This window comes from Panthera pardus, unplaced genomic scaffold (assembly GCF_024362965.1).
Source record: "Panthera pardus isolate Hobbes unplaced genomic scaffold, ASM2436296v1 HiC_scaffold_24, whole genome shotgun sequence".
NCBI classification, from domain to species: Eukaryota; Metazoa; Chordata; class Mammalia; order Carnivora; family Felidae; genus Panthera; species Panthera pardus.
The window spans coordinates 110,639,828-110,660,347 of NW_026526810.1; the positions used below are offsets into that span (position 1 = coordinate 110,639,828).

Below are 20,520 nucleotides of genomic sequence, written 5' to 3' on the forward strand. Positions count from 1 at the left end.
TTTTCCTAACTGCCAAATTGTTTATACTCACACTATTTGGAATATTAGCCCTTCTAAACAGAGAAGTCAACAATAGGCTTAGTACTGTTATAATTATTAATAATTAACATCACCATGTGTTGACTGCCCACTATTGGCAAGGCACTAAACAAAATGATTTTCATTTAATTCTCATTATCAGGCTGGTAAAGAAGCTATTATAAGCTCCATTTTATGGATGACAAAACCGAGGCTAAGGGAGGTTCAATAAAATGACAAATCAGTAAATAATAGAGCCAGGAATCAAAAACATGGTCATATAATTCTAAAACCTGGATTGTGTCCATTCTACCATGCTTCCTCAGAACACAATGCCTTTTTTAATTTAATAATATAGTAGTTACAAATATCCTTCTGTCATCATCAGGGTATTCTATGGTTCTGTAAGATTCTTTGAAAAAAAAATTATATTGATTAAAGAATACTGGGAGCAAAAATTCCTTATAACAAAGTTGGTTATATTAAAAATATTTAAATAAACCTTCATAAATCATGCAAAGCAGCACAACATGACACAACTAAAAAGCACCGAAGGTATACTTGTACACGATTGACCAGGACAAAGCATCACTAACTTTTACTTCTCTAAGGTCAAAGATAGCCAAGGTCAATCTTAAGTAAGTTACAAATTTTGCTTTTCTCAGTGTTGCTAGCTTCCCTGACTTTCCCTTTATTCAGGAGCCAAATAGTGTTCTACAGCTTTCAATCCCTCTTGCTCCCTAAATAACTCAAAGAAAATCTGTTAACAATCATTTTCCTAATTAACTCTATGCACCTTAGTATAACAAGTTACCACAATTAAGATTTTGCTATCTAATCAGAGAACTCAAGACTTTGAACCTGATTAGAAGAATGTAAGGAATCAACAAGCAAGTGAGGAGAAATAAAGATTTGGTGGTGAGAGAAGGGGAAGTCACTGAACATTAATTATTAACACACTAGCTCCTTGGTTAGCCCATTTAAGATGGGTGGGGGTCTCTTCCTACTGCTTAATCCCAGACTCCACCAGAGAAAGACAAATGGTATGACTTGCCCTAGTTACGACTGCTAGGGACCTATTCCCAAGAGTTGCAGAAGCAGAGACAAGTGTCCAGCCTTCTAAATCCACATGGTACTGCCCAGGCTCCCATCCTCTAGGACTAGCAATTCTCAGTCTATTCACTTGCATTCTGACCTGCTTTCCTGAGTGGAAGATAACAAAGGAAGAGTTATAGCAGGCAGTGGAAACTGCACAGTACAAAAAATATGTCCATGGGAGAATGCTGCAAATAGGCTCATCCTCCTTTACATATGTCACTCTAGGAAAACTGCCAAGAGGGGCTCACTACTCTAGACATACTTCCTACAGATCCTCCAGACTCCTCCTTAAACACATGTCAGTGTTCTCCTCGTTCTCCCTTAGTTTCAATCCTCCTTTTGCTCTAAGATTTCCAAGTGTGTATTTTATATTCTCAAAAATATATAAGCAGTATCATGAGGACATCCTATTTATCAGAACCTGTGGCTCAGATCTGAACAAACATCCTAAGGTTTTATACAGTACTTGTAACTTTAATAATGAAAATCCCAATAGGTTATATTACTGAAACAAATTTTCTTGGCAAATAATTTATCATCATGTCAAGATAAAAAAAAAATTAGATAGCAAGTTTATTTTTTAATATTTAAGGAGTACAATTATTTCCTTTCTCCCTAGCCCTATCAAGGAAACATGTATCAGAATTCAGAAACTGGAATTCAGAATTCAAGAGTCATTCTGTGGAAATCACAATCTATCAAACATAATAGATATGTTTTGGCAAGCTAAAAATAAAATGCAGGTTTTCAAGTACTCTACTAAATAAACAAGGGGCGCCTGGGTGGCTCAGTCGGTTAAGTGTCCAACTCATGGTTTTCGGCTCAGGTCATCATCTCACAGTGTGTTAGTTAGAGCCACGCACTGGGCTCTGGGCTGACAGTGTGGAGACTGCTTGGGATTCTGTCTTCCTCTCTCTCTCTGCCCTTCCCCTGCTGGCTCTCCCTCTCTCTCAAAAAAATAATAAACTTAAAAAAAAAAAAACAAAAAAAAAACACCTTTTTTTTTAAGGTGATAACTTTCCCAAGGGATCTTTTCTGATAAAAGTAATTCTCTCAGCAAACTGAAAACCAGACATAGGTTTCTGTACCTTTACACTACTAAATTCTCAGGCACCAACATTTCCATCAAGGTTTATTATATGGGTAGTTGAAAGCCAGCAGCAGAGAGAGCAGACCAGAAGCTATTTATAAAAGAGGATAAAATGCTACTGATATAGAAAATAAACTTAATTAACTAGTGTTAACTGAACTTCTTTTCTAAGTCATTTACTTGAATTTTCTTTGATATGTGAAATTAAGTCTCACCAAATTGTAGTCAGGAACACAGTTTCTTTGGGACTTAGAAACCACCATTCATTCAACTACAGATTACTAAATCTCACTATAAAATGAGTTGAGCAATCAGAGCTATTCATAGGTAAGTGTGATTAGATTATGGATGAATAATAAGTCAACTGAATAAAGTCCATTTATTAAAAAGCAAGTAATCAAATTGGTCAATGTTCACAATTAACGAACAGTGAACTTTTATATTTTTCCCCCACATTCAATTATTAAGGTTTTACACTCCTCCATCAATTAGCAAAGAATTGAATGATCTATACAAATGTGTCCACCAACTGCACAATGACTTAAAGAACAACCACTGTGGTGGCAGGGATCCTCCGTTTAATGCAATGCAAGGAATTCAAAAGCTTTCATCCTTGGAACCTTTGTTACAAAAATCAGTAAATTTCTTTTGTGAAAAGACTGCTTATTTTTTTCAGTTCAAAAGTATAATGATTATATGTTTTGTAGTCTTCCAAACAAAAATAAAAATTTTAATGAAATATAAAAATCTGAGGATAATTATTTTTGAGAGAAAAAATTATGTAAAAATCCTAATGCAAAGCTACACCAAGAGTTTCTTCACAATTTCATAAAACATTAATGAAAGGGCCACATAAATCCCTTAAAGATTTTAAAGAGAGCTGCAAGAATCTCTAAGTTTTCCATACTTCTTTCTCTGTTCCTGTAGCCACAAAAATTAATATAATCATCTCTTCCTAAATATAAACCATCTAGGTTTTTACAGAAGAAAAAGGAAACCAAGAACAGCACAGAAAATACACATATTCTTAATATAGCTGTAAAAAGGTACCGTAGATTGCATTTAGGTCCCCAAACAAGTTAAGTTTACAACATGTACCACATCCAGTTCATTCTCAAGGGAGAAAATCATCAAAACAAAGGCTCCTGCTTAATAAACTATTTGCTTTGTAGTTAAGCCTCTATCCCAGGTGCATTTTACTGTGAATTATTATCACTTTCTTCTCTCTTCAAAAGCCTAGAAATCTAAAATACACAAGTATATCTGATTCCCTTAAAAATGCTTTCATATTAGGGGCTCCTGGATGGCTCAGTTAAGCTCCGGTCATGATCAATCCCAGGGTCCCATAGGGCTCCACACTGACAGCAGGGAGTCTGCTTGGGATTCTCTCTCTCCCCATCCCCTGCTCACGGGTACAATCTCTCTCTCTCAAAATAAAATAAACTTAAAAAAAAAAAATGCTTTTATATGTTTTGTATTAGTGTAAGGCCATGAGAAGCCTTATATTACTTTCACTCTCTTTTAAAAAGGAAACACTCCTTTGCTTTTCTTCTTTGAAATGTGTCTTACTTGGTTTTTACTTATTTTCTATACATGAACTGTTCTCAAACCAGTCCATTTCAGCGTTAGTTGTTTACTGCCAATATGTCTGTGCATACTTAGGTTTTTTACAGACAATGGGTTACCATACCGTGGTATAAAAAGAAAGGTAAACAAGAGGGCACAAGTGAAACACCACTCAATTTCATTTCTCTGACTCAAATTTCCTTAAGTCCTCATGCCAAAGATTCTCAATATCTAAAAAGAGGCACAACGCAGTATGTGATCAGGCAAACATAGGAGAAACCAAATTGGAGGCTAAAGAAATTAAATAGAATGTACGACCACCTGAGACAGCATTACCAGAAAAATAAAAATAAATAATAAACTCAGTCCCTAGAAAGCCCTACTGAAGGGCTACTTTTGCTGCACTGCATGGCTCAAAACAGTTTTTCAAACTCTTTTGACTATAAGAAACAGATTTTACATTGTGACCTAGTACACACACAAGAAAATTTTCCCAAAACAACATTTTTCTTCACCAAATGCAATGCTAGTCAATTCTGTTCTATTTCATTTTATTTTCAATGCTGGTGGTGACCCACTAAACTGAGTTTATAAATTACTAATAAATCACAATCCACAGTTTGAGAAACATAGGGCTTAATAGAGGATATCCCTTATATTTGGATCATTTTTGCAATCTGCCTCTACTTGTCTCTAGCAGGGTAGACAGTTTAAGAAGTTTAAACATTATCACTGTTTTCATTGAAGTAAGTGGCTTTTAAAGTGGGATCCTCTGACCATCACCTGAGATAAATGCAAATTCTCAGGACCCACCCCAGATGTACTGAATCAGAAACTCTGGCCAGCAGTCTGTATTTTACCAAGCCCTCCAGGTGATTCTGGTGCAAGCTAAAGTTTGAGAATCACAGCATTAAAAAAAAAAACTCGGGTCTTTATCCTCTATTTAATAATCTAGTCAGTAAGTACCCACTGCTTACTCGATGCCAGTCACTATTCTAAAAGTTCTACAAATATTAACTCATGTGAAAAAACAACCCTATGAAATAGGGACCATTTCTATTATTATCACTATCATACAGATTAGGAAACTTGCACAGAGAGGTTAAATGATCCAAGCTAAGTGGTGGAATTTATTTTAAATTTGGCCAGCGTATGTCTATCCTTTCATGACTCCCCTCTTTCTGATCAAGTCCCCAGTCCTTCCTACTCCCTTAGTTTCAGCTACTCCTCACCTCCCCTTTTTCCTTTCAAATTCCCCGTCCTGTCAATGTCCTCATTTTCTAATATCATTGGTGTCATCCTAAAACAAAAATTTTTTTCTAAGCCACTAGAATGCAAGTCACTTAACCCTGCTTTTAGGATGCTCTTCTCTTCCACCTTAGTATTATGAAGCCGAAGTTTCTTCTATGTCTGAAGTCCTTAGAATCTACTAATAACTACACTGTTAATTTCTCATATCTGCTGTTACGGCCAGTTTCCACAAGACCACCACTCTCTTCCAGAGCAACTTTCTCCTACTGCGTCCTATCTACGCCCTATCTACTTCGCGCTTCCTACAAGGAAATTATTTCTCCCCGCCCACCCTTGTGTCATTTTGCGTGACTACTCTCCAACTGAGAGAACTTCCACTCCCCGGTAGACCCCCTCACCCCGGTCTCAAATCCGAACTACTGCTCCAGGTCCCATGGTCCCCCGCGGATTCTCAGACCCAGGAGCTCCCAGTCCAGTCTTGGGTCTCCCATCCCAGACAAGCGGTGGGGGCAGGGAGCTCCTGTTCCTCCCCAGCTGTTCAAGGTCTCCACAGGTCCCACCCTCCTAAGACCCGCTTCTCCTAGACTCCCCCGGAGTCCTCCACCCTCGGACAGCCGCCTTTCTCAGGAGAGTCCCCAACCCCCTCTCTGCCTTTCCTCGACGTCCCTCGCTCAGACCCAGGCCGCTCACTGTCACCCCGGACCCCGGCCGCCCTCGGTGTCTCTTCTCCCTCGGACCCGGGCCACTCCCAGTTTCCCGGCCCCCCAGCTCCCTCCGCTCGGGCCGCTCCTAGGTTTCCCGGGTTCCTCTGCTCTCTTCCCTCGCACCCCAGCTGTCCTGGGTGTGTATCCCCGAGTCACCCGGTCCTCGGACCAGGTTGTTGCCGGTCACCCCGGGTCATCCCCCCTCTCCGGGACCCCGTCCGCTCCCGTCTCCTCAGGGAACTTACCGCTCACACACCGGCCGCCGGTCAGCGCCCAAGCAGCGGGACGTCCCAAGGGACCTCCCGGCATGAACCGCTTGGGTCTGGCCCCAGCCTATGTTGCCAACGCGAACTCCGCCGCCGGGAACCGGGCCATTCTCCCACCAGCCCAGTCGGAGCGAACTCGCCGCAGCCGCCGCCGCCGCCGCCGCCCTGGCCCCGGCCCGACCCGGCCCACAGTCCAGGCCCCCTTCCTCCGGCCTCCGCCTCCGGAGCTCCGAGCTGGAGTTTCCGCCCCGCGACGGCCCCCAGACCTCAGGCCCGCGCTACCGGCACTCACCTGCCGCTGCCCCCAACCAACTCCAGCGCCACTGCCTTTACCTCGGCCGCCAGTAGCCATCAAGCGCCACCACCTCCCCCATGACAACAGGCCCACCCCGTTTCATAGTTCTTGCCTCTCCATTGGATAGTGGGGCGGCGGCTCTCTACTCTGATTGGTTTCACTTAGCCGTCTGTCATAGCTTCCTCACCGCCCCTTTTCCTGGACCCGGTATTAGCCCCCTCCCGGACTCACAGCGTCCTGAACCAAGCTTTAGTTGTAATTGGTTGATGGTAGGGCGGTTCGAAGTTATGATAGGCTACCGAAAATGTCTGTTAAGTCAATTGGCAAGGGATGTAGCTCCAGGGTTGGTTCAAACTTGGGCACAGTTTGGTTGCGCAGTAAAAAGCAAGGAAGGGGCCGATGTTCACAATCGAGGTTACCGGGGAAGGGTTAACTCTTTGTTGTAGAGTTCATTCTGTAAACTCATCCCTTTCTCCAGTTCCCTCCCTATTAGGAGAAGTTTATCACTGATAGTTTAGAGGGTAGTACTTACAAAATACCAACATCAGAGGTTGTGTTTAAGGAGTGTTTTCCAACTCCTTGGGAGAAAAGCACTTACACAGATAAAAATGTCCTCTTCTTGAAGTCTCAATGCACCCTATTTCCTTGAAGTTCTTTCCAGAAGTCTTCATGCTAAAGGGCAAAGCACAACCATTTATTTAGCAGAAATCAGCCCACTTTGGTTGCAGTTACAACGTCGTTAATAAACTGAAGTGGCATGTTGAGAGTTCTCCAGACTCACCCCTGGCTCCTGCCAAGTGACCAAGCAGCCATGAGCAAGTTTGGACGAAATGGGCCACGTTTACCCGTGTGATGCTCTGGAAATGAGAATTCCGTCCCTCCCCGCCCCTTCTCCCAATTTGATTTTTATGTTCAGCAGTTCATAAATAGCCCTACTAGATGTGTGTCAGATATTTGAAAGCTTGTCTTTTCCTAGCATTCTAAATTAGGACCGTTGAATGAATTGCAGTTCTTTTCTCACATTAGCACAATGCACGAGAATAAATGATTGCATTTTTTATTCATTTGGGTACAAGTCACAGTACGCATTTTTGAGAAATCTGGTGTTGCTATAAAAACTCTTGCGCTCCTAGAAATATATCCATCCTTAGATTTTGCTTTTCTTTTTAATTTCCACCCACTTTTCATGCTCCTAAATAACAAAATGTTTGCCTGATTACTCTTTAAATTTCTAAGTCAGATTTAAATATACCTTTCTCACAACTCTACCTATAATACACAAACCCATGGACCATGAAACAAACCAGAGATGGATTGGGACAGGTCAAGGAGGCACCCCCTCACAAGCATTACCTTATGGTTGGGAACTTCCTGTGAGACTGAGAATCTGGACTTCAGAAATTTTGTGCTTTGCCCCTTTCTTCTTCCAGCCAACTCTTTGTCCCATATCTCTTCTACTCACCTCCCTGTCCTTTGCAGAGCAAGCTACAAGTAGTCTAAAACTTCACTGTTATCCAGGAAAAAAAAAAAAAGTCTAATTTCTAGCTTATATTTTTAGTCAACTTTGAATAAACTACATATCACCAAACTAAGCAGAAATTATTCCTCCAGTAACTAGAACAATAAGGTGTCTTTTCCCAGTTATTTTCCGGAACTTTCCTCCCCCTTCCCTCATCCTCACCTTCCAATTTAGAAATAACCTCCCCTTCAATTCAATGACTCATAAAAAGCCTGTAAAGGAAAGTGGAAAAGTCAAAATAACTTCGGAGATGTCTGAATCATTCAGTCAAAGGAAAGATCAGACATTGACCATGATAAGATGGAAGCCAAGACATAAGGCAAGCCTGAGCTGACATCCATAACAAATGAAGTAACATGCAAATGTGAAGATTCCCCAATGAGAAGGAGGTATCAGCATATCCTTTACACAGCCTTTTATTATATTACCAACAGCTTTCGTCTCTCTAGTCTTGGCAGTATGCCCTACCTACCAATTTTAGAGCAAGTTAGAAGGCAATTAATGTCCTGGCAGATAGGAAACAATAACGTCATAGGAGGGCATGGGCATTATTATGGTACTTGGGGTAATAATGGCTCCTGTACAGCCATAGTGATTTGGTGCCATAGAGAACATAGAATTAGTCCAGCCTCACTAAGAGGACTTGCCATCTAAGTCCAGGAACTCAACAAAATAACTATCACAAAACAAGGAATACTTCCACAAAGGTCAGCTATTCATTCCGTTCCGTGAGAACAAAGTACTCACAAATGTTTTCACTCACACATGCATATATACATTTTACCACTCCTGTTCCTTATGGAAATCAGTTAAGAAAAAAAAAGTAAAATAAACATGTGCAGTCCAGTAAGAAAAGAAAAAATCTTAAAGAAGGAAGATTTTAAGGAACATTCTTTGATCCAACAGAAAGCTATTTATTATGTTATTAAAGTCCACACAGTACTAGAAAGTTTATTGCTTGTGCCCCACGTTTTGATTTTGCATGAGTCTTATCACATAACCTTACCACATAATTCATCCAGCCTCTCTTTTCTTTCCTGTGTTATGTCTTCACCACTCTTAAGACCCCATCTTAGAAAGCAAGAACGCTGGAGTCAGGGAGTCTGTAGCTTTGTGTTGTGTGGCTGGCTGTGGAGGTAGTGCAGATAGTATCTGTTCAGAGGCACTTGAGCAAGACCAGGATAGCAGGTATATTAAAGGCAAAAATAGCCTTTATAAATCCTGATTAAGTAGCAAATGAAGGACTTGTGGTGATGTCCTGATGTCTAAGGCCTTGGGCTTCAGCGAATGCTGATGCTACTTTCTGCTCTCTTTTCATCATATCACTTTTCAAGGGAGCAGAATCCAGGTTTCCTGTCATTTCTATTTTAGTCCGGGGTGGGGGCAATGTCACTAGGGAAAGCTCCTTTTCTGTTTGTTTATTTTTGGATTCCCCTCCCCCAACACTGGATTCTAGACACAATTCCAAATGGATTAGCGAAACAAACAACCGGTGGGGAAGAAAATCATTCTGATAGTAGACAAGAGCCAGAGCTGCCTGTTTCTAGCAATTGGAAGCAAGCCAAGATATTTGATAAGAGGTAGTTCCCTGAGTCAGGGATCCCTGAAGATGAAGACTGATGGGATGAAGGGATTAGAAAGGAGGGGTTGGGATAGGGAGGGTGGGGGGCAGGGCCAGCAGAGAAGAGAGTAAGGAAAGCTAGACAAAGTCAAGAGGCCACAGAGTTCTGAGCCAGCTTAGAGTCCTACCCCCATCTCTCTGGCTGTGGACTTTATACCAGGTTACACAATTATACCAACAAAGTGTAGGCTGTCACTGGTTGAAAGGAGAGCCATGCCAGAACTTTACCCTATGGGATCTTTGCTCCACTGCCACCTGGAAAGCCTCCCTGAGCTCAAAGCCTGCTGCTCTGGCACCAGGGCAAAGCTGACAAGATTCGTGCAGCCACCTTTTATAAAGGTGATCACTGGCACAAAGCTCTGGATGAAGAAAGGGAAACCGTCTGGAAGAAGATGTTTTCACCATCTCAAACTGCGGAGATTCCAACACAGAGAAGTGCCAAGCTGCCTTCCCTGCTGGAACAAAGCACTGTGGTTTCAAAGTTCAAAGCTGTCTCCCATGGATGGGAAGAAGCTTAAAAAAAAAAAGGTGTGTGTGTGGGTTTTTTTTTAAAGTGAAAAATGGTGTTCCTACAGGTAGAACCATTTATTTTCTAATGCTAGGGCTCATATGATCTTTAAATAGCACGTCAGATGGCCTCATTATGTAATGCATGTATTTTCATCCTCAAGAAAAATGTGTACTACCCCTTTACCCACCTTGAATTTTATAGATAAGATAGCTTGAGTGCTTGCAAAATGGATGGGCTGCAGCTCGTAGCTCTGCCATCATGCTGTTGAATAGAGCCCCTGGTTACTATCACTAGATCTATGGGTGGACCAGCCATTCTTCCGCAGCAGGGAGTGGGCTGCTCAAAGCACCAAGCACCATTTAAACTTTTGTCCATCTCTGTTTTACACACAAAGAGTTTCCTGGAAACATGGCTGCATTCCAAGGATTTCAGAGAGTAGAATGCCTTCTAGAACTACAGTTTGCCAAGCACTGGAATTACGTAAGAAAGTAGACTTGAAATCACTCTTGAATCTAAATGTGTTCAAATCCTGACTCTGCCATTTACTAGCTGTGTGACTTTGGGAAAGTTGATTTATATCCCCAAGCTCCAGTTTTCTTCATCTACGAAATGGGATGTGTTAGTGACAAATTACCCCCAAAACTTAGTAACTTAAAACAACATTTATTATCTCCGTTTCTGTGGGTCAGAAATCCTGATGGAGCTTAGCTGAGTCCACTAGCTCTGGGTCTTACAAGGCTGTAATCATCTCAAGGCTCAGTCAGGATGGATCTGTTCTCAGCTCATTCACATCATCGTTGATAGAACTCAGTAGCTCACAGGCTTTAGACTAAGGCCTTAGATCTTCAGGAGCTATTGAATGAGGCCTCCCTCAGTGCCTTGCCATGAGGGTCTCTCCACAAGGCATCTCAAAACATGGCAGCTTACATCATCAGAGTAAGCAAGCAAGAGGGCAGACCAGCAAAAGAGAGACTTCTGGCAAGACAGAAGTCAGTCACTTGTAATCTAATCACAGAACTGATATCGCATCACTTTTGACACATTCTACTACTGAGAAGCAAGACATTAGGTCCTGCCTATGCTGAAGGAGAGAGGATTACACAAGAATATAGACACCAAGAGGGGGATCGCTGGAGCCACTTTAGAAGTGGCCTACCTTAGGAAATAATAACAACACCTCCTTGTAGGTTTCATTTAAGATTAAATGAGAGGGCTACTTGAGTGGCTCAGTCGGTTGAGCATCCAGCTTCTGCTCAGGTCATGATCTTGGTCATGATCTCATAATTCATGGGTTCCAGTGCCGCATCAGGATCTGTGCTGACAGCTCAGAGCCTAGAGCCTGCTTCAGCGTCTGTGTCTCCCTCTCTCCCTCTGCCCCTCCCCTGCATGTGCACATGCTCCCCCTCTCTCTCCCTCTCTCATTCTCTCTCTCAAAAATAAACATTTTTAAATAAATTAAATAAATAAATAAATAAATAAATAAATAAATAAAAGATTAAATGAGAGAGGGGCATCTGGGTGGCTCAGTCAGTTGAGCATCTGACTCTTGATTTGGGCTCAGGTCATGATCTCACCGTTGTAAGATCGAGCCCAGGGTCCCGCTCTGCACTGGCAGCACAGAGCCTGCTTGGGATTCTCTCTCTCTCTCCCTCTGTCTTTGCCCCCCCCCCCCCCGCCCCCGCGCTTTCTCTCTCTCTGTCTCAAAATAAATAAATAAATGTAAGAAAAAAGATTAAATGAGAGAAAATATTCAATTTAAGTCCTGACATGTATAACTGGCTTATATAATAATTATTATTCCTATTAATGTTATTATTGAGTATATAATGGTTCTCTCCCCCTTCTAGCTATTAGAACAAAATCTTCATGAGGAATAAATGAGATAATCTACATAATTCAGGAAACACTGAGCACATGGTATGTGCACAGTAGCCATTAGTTATTATTAACTTTTATGAGTATGTGATATCTGTTTTCCTCTCCAAGCTACTGGATATGCTATGATGATAGTAACCTTTCCAGGATGATCTTATTTTCAAATATTTTGTCTCATTTATCTATGTGTATCGTATACTTGCCAGAAGGTAATGGCAGATTTGGGATTCATAAAATATGGCCAACAAATCTAAACTTCAGCCTAATTTCCTGCCTGCCCTATGCTATGGGGATGTGCTCAAAGAAGATATGCTCAAAACCTGCAAGGTGGGCTAATTATGGCAGCACCTCCTTCATGCAGAAATCTGAGCTTGGCTCCATGGAAGCTCCGGGGGGAGGGGGGACGGGGGGGTAAGGACTTGGTTGTGTGGTCTTTGTCCCTTTCAAAAAAAAAGCTGGTCACCGTGCAGTCTGCTAAGTCAGTCCTCAACTGAGGATAAGAGAAAGGGTAATTCCCACACAGGTTCTGTGGATACAGTAAGGACACTCAAGAGAAAGTTTCCATACCTGGATCGGGAGCAGCAAGAACCAAGAGACTAAAAGAATAGCAATTTTGCAATTAGAGAGTGGGAGGAAGAGGGGCACCTGGCTGTTTCAGCCGGAAGAGTGTGCAGCTCTTTATCTCCGGGTCATGAGCCCCATGTTTGGGTGTAGCAATCACTTAAATAAACTTAAAAAAAATTTTTTTAATTAAAAAAAAAAAAAAGAAAGGGGCACCTGGGTGGCTCAGTCGATTAAGTGACTGGCTCTTGATTTCAGCTCACGTCGTAATCTCCACGGTTTGTGAGTTTAAGCTACGCATTGGGCTCTGGGCTAGGCTCTGGGCTGGGCTCTGGGCTGATGGCATAGAGCCTGCTTGGGATTCTCTGTCTCCCTCTCTCTCAGCCCCTCCTGCATGCTCTCTCTCTCTCTCTCTCTCTCAAAAGTAAATAAACTTTAAAAGATAAAAATAAATTTTTAAATTTTTAAATAAGCGAAAGTAGGAGGAAGAGAGTCTAGTTTGCAACATGAAAGAAAGATTACTAAGAGGTTGGAGTGACTGGGTTGAAGCTAGGTTCCTTATAAGGAAGGAGGATATGGAGGGGTGGCCTATGGCCAGAGAAAATGAGGAAGTATAATCAAAGAAACCCCATTATTTTGGCTGTGAGTCATTTCTCAGGGTTCACTCATGATTATATGAGAAAAATGAGGGGGGTTCTCCTAAAGTATAAATAATCTTTAGACCAAAGACACTATAGAAAGACAAAGGTTCAAGTACTCATCTGATCTCATCTTTTCAGGCCAGAAGTATCTATCCCCAGTCTCTCTTTATCCTCCCAATGCCTTCTTCCCCTGCCCCATTTGTGTACATGTTCTTTCCTTCTGTCCGTGTTCCATGCAGAAGAAAAAAGCTCCTCACAAGGAAATGCCTTAGGATCCTTTAGACTGGAATTGTTTCTCTCTCTCTCTTTTTTTTTTCAAGATTTTATTAAGTAATCTCCACACCCAACATGGGGCTGGAACTTACAACCCTAAGATCGAGAGTTGCGTACTCTACCAACTAAGCCAGCCAGGAGCCCCTGGAACTGTTTCTTGCTGCAGAGTCACCTTCTCAAGCAGTTTCTGCTATGGTGCTACACCGCTAGAGCTCAATAAATATTCACAGATGATGACAGTTTACACCTCTGCCTCCAAATCAGGTCACCTGCCCAGCGGTGATTTTAACAGGCCCATGGATTTTCTGAGATGCACTAACGCTAGGCTTTTCTCCTCCTGACTTGTCTCCAGACATTACCAGACTTGTGCACAGAAAGGTTCAAAGCAGAAGTTGCTGAAAAAGTTCTGTGAGGTTAAAGGAGAGGTGTGTAGCAATATCAAGTTCCTCCTTCTGTGAGTCTTGTCTTCTCTCCTTCTAACTCTGTATTTTCTCTGTGTTTGGAGACTTGTAAGTTTCAATACCTTTCAGTAGCTGGGGAAAACCTCTGCTCCTCTGCAGGATGGCCAATTTTAGAAGGGAAAGAAGGGGCGGGGAGATGAGGACTTGCCCCCAGGAAGTCTGACTACACAATAGGGATGGTTGTATTTATTTATTCAGCCCTTTCCTACAGGCAGCCAGGGCAGCAGCCATTTCATTTTGCTCTCAGGAAGTGTATTTAGTGGTAGGCTTTCTTTCTTTTCCTGTCAGTTTCCTGCAAGAGGACATCAGTGTCTTCTCAGTGCAGCAGCTGATAAGAAGGATGTTGTTGGTCAAGTAGAGACAGACAAACCTATTTCCCATCACAGACCCAGACCCCTTCAAGGGCACAGAGAATTGGGCTTGGGTGTGGAAATAGAAGAATCTGATTTCTGCACCTATTTCCCTGGTGCCATTTTCCTCGTTGAAAGACTCTCTTCAGTGGGATACAATAATAACATCTTCCACTTGTGTAGAATTTCACACTTCCACACTTTTCCAAAGTAGTGTCCCACTGTACAGAAGCAGAGTTGGAGGCACTGTATTTGGCATAGCCCGGGAGTTACTTTGTAGGGTTAATATGAGGAGGCAGCTTTGGTGTTAACGTTATGTTCTGGGGAAATTAAACAAACAGTGTAGGCCTACCCTAAGTTGGATTCCATGACTAGCTTCTACTACTACAGCGGAACCTTCTGACATTCCCTTCTCCCAGCCACCATTGGGTGGCGTGCCCCTCTTATACACACGACACTTCCACATTGGATACACACATCCCACATGTAAGCTTCCTTAGTGCCTATTCCTCCTGTATTGTGTCAGCATTGTGATATCAAGAACCACATTCATGCTGCTCGTAACTGCCCAGCACAGGGCCTGGCCCACAGTAGTTCACTACATATTTAGTGAATGAATGAGTCAGGAGTTGTCTCTAGGAGCAGCCTTGCCACCCTACACCATCATTTATTTTGGGGTGGTGCTCTGGGAGTTATAAAAAAGGCATGTGCTAATTATCGTATAATGATCACTAGTGGTTATAGTAATTAGTAGGTAAAAGCACAGTAGTGGAATATGACTAAATAAAGCCCTCCGCCAGTGTATAGGGCCCATCCCTGCATTCTGAATTTGGAATCCCACTGCCTGTCTTTGTTAGACTCCCCAAGACAGAGGTACTCCTTTGGGGAAGGCCCAACACTGGGGACAGAGAGAGTTCAATTTCTTCCGAGACCATTCTGGTCTGGATATTAAAATACAGACTGGATATTAAAATGGTGGCCCTCAGACTCTAAGACGGATTTCCCTTTAAGGGTCTGCACTGAGTCATCCCTCCTCCAATCAATCAATCAATCAATCAATAAGAAGCTAACTCCCTCAGGATGAGTGATAGAAGCAAAAACTCATCCTTCTAATCCCTTCTTCTTCCCATTGAGGCCAATATTCATGGCCTCAGTCCCTCAGTGGGAACAAGAGGGCAATCTGAGAGAGAAAAAAAAAAAAAAAAAAGACATTTCCCTCCCTTTCCTTCCTCTGGGCCTGTGGCTTCCTGTTGCTGAGGGGAGGTGAGACTGGAGATAAGGAAGGAGGAAAAATAAGCCTAGAACACAGTACTATGATGGCCTCGAGTCTGTGGGAGGAGGTGCAAACTGGGATAAAGGATGACAAGACATGAAGAATCCCTGTGGATTCTTCAACAGTTCTTGCATCCCAGATGTGACCATGGCACAGCTCAGTTGCCAGGACACTAGGGAACCAGAAATGCAGTCAGTAGGAGGTAATGACAGCAAAGAAGCAGGCAGATCTGATACGTAGGCCCCTACAAAGAATTACGCCCTGTGGGAGTACCACAAACTGCTCAAGACTGGGTAGCAAAGTGGAGTAGGTACTGAGGGTGAGACCTTGAATCAGGAGGCCCACACTCTTTTCAGCTTAGTCATCAATTTATGGGAGGACCCCAAGTGAAAGATGAATGTCAGAGATGTGGCTTAATCAGCTACCTAGGGGATGAGTAGGTGTTGGTGAGATGCTTTGAAATCTCTAGATGAAAAGAATTGCCAGGAGAAGTTATTATTATTTTGAATGTGGAGTTATTATTATTTGGAGTGTTGATCATACGGAAGCCAGAGCACCCGTATTAGAATCAGAGGCCACAGTTTTTTCACCTTGGGCGGACCAATGCCAGTTTCATAGCTATAGAAAATAGTGATCTATTTTCTAATAACCTTAGCTTAGAGCGGGGTCATTGTTGAGGTCCATAAGGAATACAACCAGAAATCTCATCTCTGGAGTATTAGAAATTTCCAACCACGCTCTAATAAATTTTCTGTGCAGACAGATGCTGGCCAGGTCTAACTTGCCTAGAGGGTTGTACAGGCTATGATTGGATAACACTTCTCTCTCTCAGTATCTCTCCCAAGCCTACTTTCTCCTCTCTCTCTCTCTCTCTCTCTCTCTTTTTTTTTTACATGTACATAAGGCTACTTAGAAACTTGGATTCATCAAGGGACAGTTGGAGATCCCCAAATGATCACCCCAATTGTAGCTCTCTACCTACAATCACTCAGTGTTTTTGTTTTAAAGAAAGTGGTTAAATCAGACCTTTTTCCTTTTATTTGGCAGGTATGTGAACCTGGTATTCTTCTCTATTCAACCCCTTGTGTGTTTTTCTATAAATACTCCCACTCCACTCCCTTCTCTGGTTTCTTTCTGCAAACCATTCAGGTTGTCATTCTGAAGGAGTATGTTAGTCTTTGAACAATTAAGTAAAAGTATAAACTCCTTCCCGGTCTCTCCAAAGCTAGCAGGCTGACTAGACTCATAACAAGACTTTAACCCAAATCTGCAACAAGTGCTCACCTGTCCTGAGTGACCTAAAGCGGCAGCCATCCCAGGTCACAATTATCACAGGAACAGATATTATTTTTCTGCTCTTGCACAAAGCGGGCAAAGGTTGTCTACCTGATGCAGAATGGATCACTTGATAAAGCCAGAGCTGCTTGTAAACAAACAAACAAAAAAAAAAAATCACAAGAATGGGCATGTGATTAATAGGCCCCCTTTAGGGGGAAAGCAGACCCAAATCCACAGTACCACAAAAAGCATGGGTTAAATGAACACGGACCCATCTCTGAAATCCCTAAATCTTAGGATTTCAATGTTATTTACAAACTTCCAAAAGAGATAAGCTTAGTACTGATAAAAAGGAATATTACTTCACACTGTAAGTGATAAATGCATGAAATTCTTACCCAGGGAAGGAATATAATCAGAATATAGAAAATATATGAATTGCAGAGCCATTTATGAGTGAACCAGCCATTTTTCAACCCTGATTCTATATTAGAATCCCAGGATCTGGAGCACCTGGGTGGCTCAGTCAGTTAAGCGTCCAACTTCAGCTCAGGTCATGATTTCACGTTTTCATGAGTTTGAGCCCCAAGTCAGGCTCTGTGCACTGACCGCTTGGAGGCTGCTAGGGATTCTCTTTCTCCCTTTCTCTCTCTCTCTCTGCCCCTCCACCACTCATACTTTGTCTCTCTCAAAATAAATTAAAAAAAAAAAAAAAAAAAGGATCCCAGTTTCCTCTCTTAGTTCCAGGGATTTCACTTCACTAGGGTGGAACAAGGTCCGGGGATCTGTATCTCATTTTTGCGAAGCTCCCTCAAGTGATTCTGATTCATAATCAGGTCTGCATTCCACTACTTAAATAACCTTTTCTCCAAAGAGACTACTGAATGGTCTATGGGTTTGACCCAGCCTAGTAATCCCTATGATCCTAATTGTCAAAAGGCTTGGTTAGAGACAAGCACAACTGGTATCCTTGTGACATGGAACAGACCCTAAAGCAGCCATCAGACTCTGGATCCCCTGATCAAATCTAGTAGTATAACAGTCCAGTGGTCCCTGACTCATTTAGAAACTTCTCCAAGATCTGAGACTTTCCTGCCACAGGGATGAATCAGTTGGGGCTTCTTAGAACATTTCCTTAGAACTTTCCTTTGGAAGGAAGTATTCAGATTTGCTTACCAGACTAAGGTGCAGACTTCTTTAAACATTTCCCCCTCTCTTTTTTGTAGCGTTTAGCAGAGTACTGGGCATTCATTTATTTATTCAGCAATATTCATTGCTTAAAAATTAGATACGTACTCTATGCTGATACTTTGTTAGTGAGGATATAAATTAAGCAAATGCCACAGTGTTAAAACAGGCCAGATGTGATCTCTAGCCTTTTAGGAATCTAACAGGCTCTCAAATTTTTAAACTTTTATTGTAATGGCTGGGTACAGTGGAACAGCTATTCCAGGAAACTCTACCTAAGGGTCATTCCATCCTCTTAGGATAGCAGCATTTGAGTTCTTCAGAAGCTATAGCTATCCCAAGGCTAATAACAACTGTAAAAGAACATGCCCATCTTTTCTTCCTAAATGTACCTAGGAATTAAGGGTAAAGAGGGACTTCCAGAGGATGAAAACTATGCTTTATTCACCTTTGGATCCCCAATAGCAGATACATACAGTATGTTGTGTATAGTAAGTGTTCAGTGGTTTTGACTGAGAAAATGGATTAATGAAGCTTGAATCTCAGTTCTGCTACTTACTGTGACCTGTACAAGTAACAGAATCATTCTGACCCTTGGCTTCCTCATGATTGGGACAACTACCTTGCCTACTTGATATAGGATTAGAAATCCCATGTTTTAAGAGTCATTAGCGCTGTGACTGGCATAAGGTAGGTACTCAACAAATAGTTGTGTAATAGTACATAGTTGTTACCTGGACAACAGATAATCAGAAACTCCTAACCAATATGTATGGCTCTTACCGACACCTAGTGGTGCAGTCTTAGAACACATACCAAAAATCTATAAACAGCTTACCAAACTCCACACCCGAAAAGCAAATAATCCAGTGAAGAAATGGGCAGAAAACATGAATAAACACTTCTCTAAAGGAGACATCCAGATGGCCAACAGGCACATGAAAAGATGCTCAACGTGGCTCCTCATCAGGGAAATACAAATCAAAACCACACTCAGATATCACCTCACGCCAGTCAGAGTGGCTAAAATGAACAAAACAGGAGACTACAGATGCTGGAGAGGATGTGGAGAAACGGGAACCCTCTTGCACTGTTGGTGGGAATGCAAACTGGCGCAGCCACTCTGGAAAACAGTGTGGAGGTTCCTCAAAAAATTAAAAATAGACCTACCCTATGACCCAGCAATAGCACTACTAGGAATTTACCCAAGGGATGCAGGAGTACTGATGCATAGGGGCACCTGTACCCCAATGTTTATAGCAGCACTCTCAACAATAGCTAAATTATGGAAAGAGCCTGAATGTCCATCAACTGACAAATGGATAAAGAAATTGTGGTTTATATTCACAGTGGAATACTATGTGGCAATGAGAAAGAATGAAATATGGCCTTTTGTAGCAACATGGATGATGGAACTGGTGAGTGTTATGCTAAGTGAAATAAGTCATACAGAGAAGGACAGATTCCATGTATTTTCACTCCTATGTGGATCCTGAGAAACTTAACAGAAGACCATGGGGGAGGGGAAGAAAAAAAATGGTTAGAGAGGGAGGGAGCCAGAACATAAGAGACTCCTAAAAACTGAGAACAAACTGAGGGTTTATGGGGAGTGGGAGGGAGGGGTGCATGGGTGATGGGTATTGAGGAGGGCACCTGTTGAGATGAGCACTGGGTGTTGTATGGAAAGCACTTTGACAAATTTCATAATAAAAAAAAACAAAAACAAATCTGTAAACAATAAGAACTAATAACGAGTTCATTAAAGTTTATGAATATCAGAAAAAAAAAAAAAGAACACATACCAAACATATCAATTGCTGGTTTGAAACTTAAATTGGGGACTAACTAGGAACTGTTGATTACCTGCTTTACACAAGTAACATTATTTAAGCCGCACCAGTTATTTTCAATCCTCATTGCATATTAGAATGGGTTGTGAAGCTTTTAAAAATTTGCTGGTGTCTGGGTTTCACCTTCAGAGATTCTGACTTAATTTGCTGGAGGTGTGGCACGTGCTGTGACATTTTAAAAAAGCAGTTTTAAAAAGCAACCAGGTTGAGAACCACTGTAATCGACCCACGAGATAATTATTATTCTTTCCATGTCACAAATGATCAAAGTAAAACTCAGAATGATAAAGTAATCTGCACAGAGTCCTATGCTTATTAGTAGCAGAAGGAAACTCGAACTCAAGTGTACCATTTTTCTACCACATCACATAGCCTTTGCAAAGACTTTTGGAAGTCGGGTGTGCTCCACTTAGCTTTTCAAACTTAAGGGCATTAGGGAATTCCATGATCCAATGGAATGAAGTACTCCAAACAACAGTTTGCTGTTGATGGGATAGTATGGTCCAATGAAGGCACTGATTTCCTGAATCCTCTCTCTAGACTCCCTCTTCCCGGAGTTCAAACTCAAGTGCTGCGGAGAGAGATAAATGAGCAATGTGAAGTTGTTTGATTGTGAATTGAAGAGCTACAAGATAAATTTAAAACATTTTTTTTCTGAGATCATGAACATGTTAGAGAATTAAAACAAATTAAATTAATCATCTCTTATTGAGTTTCAGGAAAGAGCTGCCTGTACCGTTACTGCATGCTTACAGGTTTGGCCAAAACAGTTGAGATGATAGATATTAGCAGGTAAAAGAAAATGAAAGGGTCTAACATGTGAGACCGTGT

General features: G+C 41.9%; 1 protein-coding gene across 10 annotated transcripts in view; it reads right to left on the reverse strand.

Annotated features, from left to right (window-relative positions):
• The window catches only part of NUMB (NUMB endocytic adaptor protein), a 201,734-nt gene extending 195,348 nt beyond the window's left edge, over positions 1-6,386 (reverse strand). For 6 of the 10 annotated variants that reach the window (XM_019427066.2, XM_019427073.2, XM_019427065.2 and 3 more), the window contains exon 1: positions 6,286-6,386. In XM_019427066.2, the coding sequence (XP_019282611.2) occupies positions 6,286-6,345 (60 nt within the window). In that variant the 5' untranslated portion in view covers positions 6,346-6,386. Of the gene's footprint in view, positions 1-5,972; positions 6,196-6,285 lie in introns of those variants that run through there. The other 4 variants (XM_053889571.1, XM_019427069.2, XM_019427067.2 and 1 more) reach the window with 3 other exon arrangements.
• Positions 6,387-20,520: the final 14,134 nt, after the last annotated feature.